General features: G+C 43.9%; 1 protein-coding gene across 1 annotated transcript in view; it reads right to left on the bottom strand.

Moving 5' to 3' along the window:
• Positions 1-2,703, bottom strand: part of SARC_10401 (hypothetical protein) — a gene marked incomplete at its 5' end in the record, with an annotated part of 18,526 nt that extends 15,823 nt beyond the window's left edge. Inside the window, 4 exons of the mRNA XM_014295558.1 lie at positions 273-386; positions 976-1,056; positions 1,675-1,880; positions 2,613-2,703. Coding sequence (XP_014151033.1) covers positions 273-386; positions 976-1,056; positions 1,675-1,880; positions 2,613-2,703 — 492 coding nt within the window. The remainder of the gene's footprint in view (positions 1-272; positions 387-975; positions 1,057-1,674; positions 1,881-2,612) is intronic.
• Between the last annotated feature and the right edge of the window lie 254 nt (positions 2,704-2,957).

Raw genomic sequence — 2,957 nt, 5'->3', positions numbered from 1 at the left:
CAGAAACAAGTGTAAGACAATGCCACACTAACACACACACACACACACACACACACAACAACAACATATACACCACACACAACACGACAGAAACATAACACAACTACACCACACACACAACAACAAACATATACACCACACACACACACGACAGAAACATAACACAACTACACCACACACACACACACGCGATAGGAACATAACACAGCAACTAACACACACACTGAAATTCGTCCACACACTCACTATGACACGGCTGAGATAATACATACCAGATGGCTGTTGATGAAGCAGTAGCGCTTGCCATATAGGCCGAAAGAAATGCCCACGCCACCCTTGTTATGGCCCAACCCATAATCCACCCCAATACCCGTTGGAACGGAGTCCTGCACCACCATTGGCAGTGGCAAAGGCAATTGACAAGTGGGTCAATACATTAGTCAGCAGACGAATGAATCATACAAATGAATCATACGAATGACAACACCACAGCCCTTAACGTGCTCATGAGACTACGACTTAACCTCTTGAACCAACGCCTATTACAGCACAGTTTGTATTGTGTTGCATTGCGTTGTATTACATTGTATTGTGTTGTGTTGTGTTGCATTAGGGTTTTAATTGCCCTTGGTTTAGTTTTGTGTGCTATGCAAAACCCTAAACATGTCCTGTGTTGTTCTGTGACGCGTGCATGAACTATTTTAAGGTCTCCGCAAACCCTAAACCCAAAAACCCTAAACCCTACAGCATTGTCTTCTGAACAACTACGATATCAGGAACAACCCCTGACGCTCTCTTGGGGCAGAGTCGATTATTGAAAAACTATCATAGCTTTACAGTCTGGGCAAAACCACACTCACTATACCCATAATCATACACATGCAATAGTAGCACACTCACCATACCCGATATGTTTAGGCTTTTAAACCCCCAAAACCCTAAACCCGAACCCCATGCCTTGGCACACACCCATACCTTAGTCAGTTTGACTATATGTCCTATATGCTCTCTGCTGATGAATATGAATAGTTTGATATTGTCGGCGTATTGTCGGCCCTGCGGTGGAGGGCCAATGGGCGCAGAGACTATTCAGTAGGTACGTTGGTACACGACAAACGTCACAGACCACACAGATACTATTTATACAGAAACAGAAGGTATAGGTATAAGAAGTATATAAGTTACCTCTGACAAGCGTAACGGTGAAACACCATACAGTGCACTTGTGCACCTGACCAGCCAAGAAAAAGACCGCGCGTGTACCTTTCTATGGAATTTTCCCACGCAACAAATGACCAAGACTAACCGAAACACCATACACTACACTTGTGCACCTGACAAGTCAAGAAAAGGGCCGCGCGTGTACCTTTATATGGATCATCCCACACAACAAATGACCAAGACTAACCGAAACACTATACAGTACACTTGTGCACTTGACCAGCCAATAAAAGCGCCCCGCGTGTACCTTTCTATAGATCATTCCCACACAACAAATGTCTAAGACTACACGAAACACCATACAGTACACTTGTGCACCTGTCCAGCCAAGAAAAGGGCCGCGCGTGTACCTTTCTATGGACTATTCCCACACAACAAATGACTAAGACTAACCGAAACACCATACATTACACTCGTGCACCTGTCCAGCGAAGAAAAGGGCCGCGCGTGTACCTTTTTGGGTATTTTATGGCTCGCAGACGAGAACATCCCCGTGCGTGAGAGGAAGACATAGCGATCGCCACATGCGACGGTGAGCTTGGTTAGTAGTTGCTCCTTGTCGTCTTCGTACACACTCTCTTGCACACCCACCGCAATGATGTCACAGCCTTTGTCGGGGGCAGCCCACGCCTCAAGGTCATCGGGTGGTCGAGCATTACCTACGACAGAAGAAAGGGTGGTAAACACAAACCAATGAACGATAACACAACACAAACGATACAAACAGCCCAGTGATCAACAGCACAACTGACGATACATCTCTGTAATCCCACTTGTTATTAGTCACTTCATTGTACAACTAACGATACATATATGTAATCCCACTTGTTGTTAGTCACTTCCTTGTACAACTAACGATACATGTATGTAATCTCACTTGTTATTAGTCACTTCATTGTACGACTAACGATACATGTACGTAACCTCACTTGTTATTAGTCACTTCACTTCACAACTGACAATACATGTATGTAATCCCACTAGTTACTAGTCACTCCATTGTACAACTAACGATACATGTAAGTAATCCCACTTGTTATTAGTCCAGTTTTAGCTTTATCTCCGCTATTACATATTAAATGCACACTCAATGCTTCGCATGATAACGGAGAAAACACCTCAAAACATCAAACGCAACCGATTCATAATATGACATCAATTCATATCTACACATGCCCATAATCCGTTATATCTGTGCGTGGTTATAGCGTCAGGTACGCTGAAGGTGTTTTAGGCAAAGTTGCGAAAATGATACTTACAATAGTCACTCCTCAGATGTACAAGCTCATTTCTCATTCAATTAGAGCAGCCCAATCCAATGACAACCATGCTAACTCACCCGGATGTACCTATTATACATGCTAGGGTTTTAGGGTTTTTGATACACATACCTAAATTCCAGGTGGCGATATGGATGACGAGGTCGCGCACTGCGTTACCATTCATGCGTGTCCTCACATCCGCATCTCTCTCCACCAACATCTCTGTTTAGAATAACAAGTAGTGCACTCAGCAGTCAATTCTAAAACCCTAAAACCCTAAAAACCTCAATTGAACCTAGATATGGATGATCCAGTGCTTTGTATCTGTGTCTGTGTAGCATTGCCAGTAGTACATCTACGAGTGGACTAAACCCTATACCCTAAATCCGTAAATCCGTAAATCTTTCCGCAGTCTCTGGTGCGTAGCGTGTTGTTGGCCACATAACGACGCAGAGACCGCAATTAACAACAGTG

This window comes from Sphaeroforma arctica, assembly GCF_001186125.1.
Source record: "Sphaeroforma arctica JP610 unplaced genomic scaffold supercont1.1235, whole genome shotgun sequence".
Classification (NCBI taxonomy): Eukaryota; class Ichthyosporea; order Ichthyophonida; genus Sphaeroforma; species Sphaeroforma arctica.
This window is presented reverse-complemented; position numbering and strand designations above follow the sequence as displayed.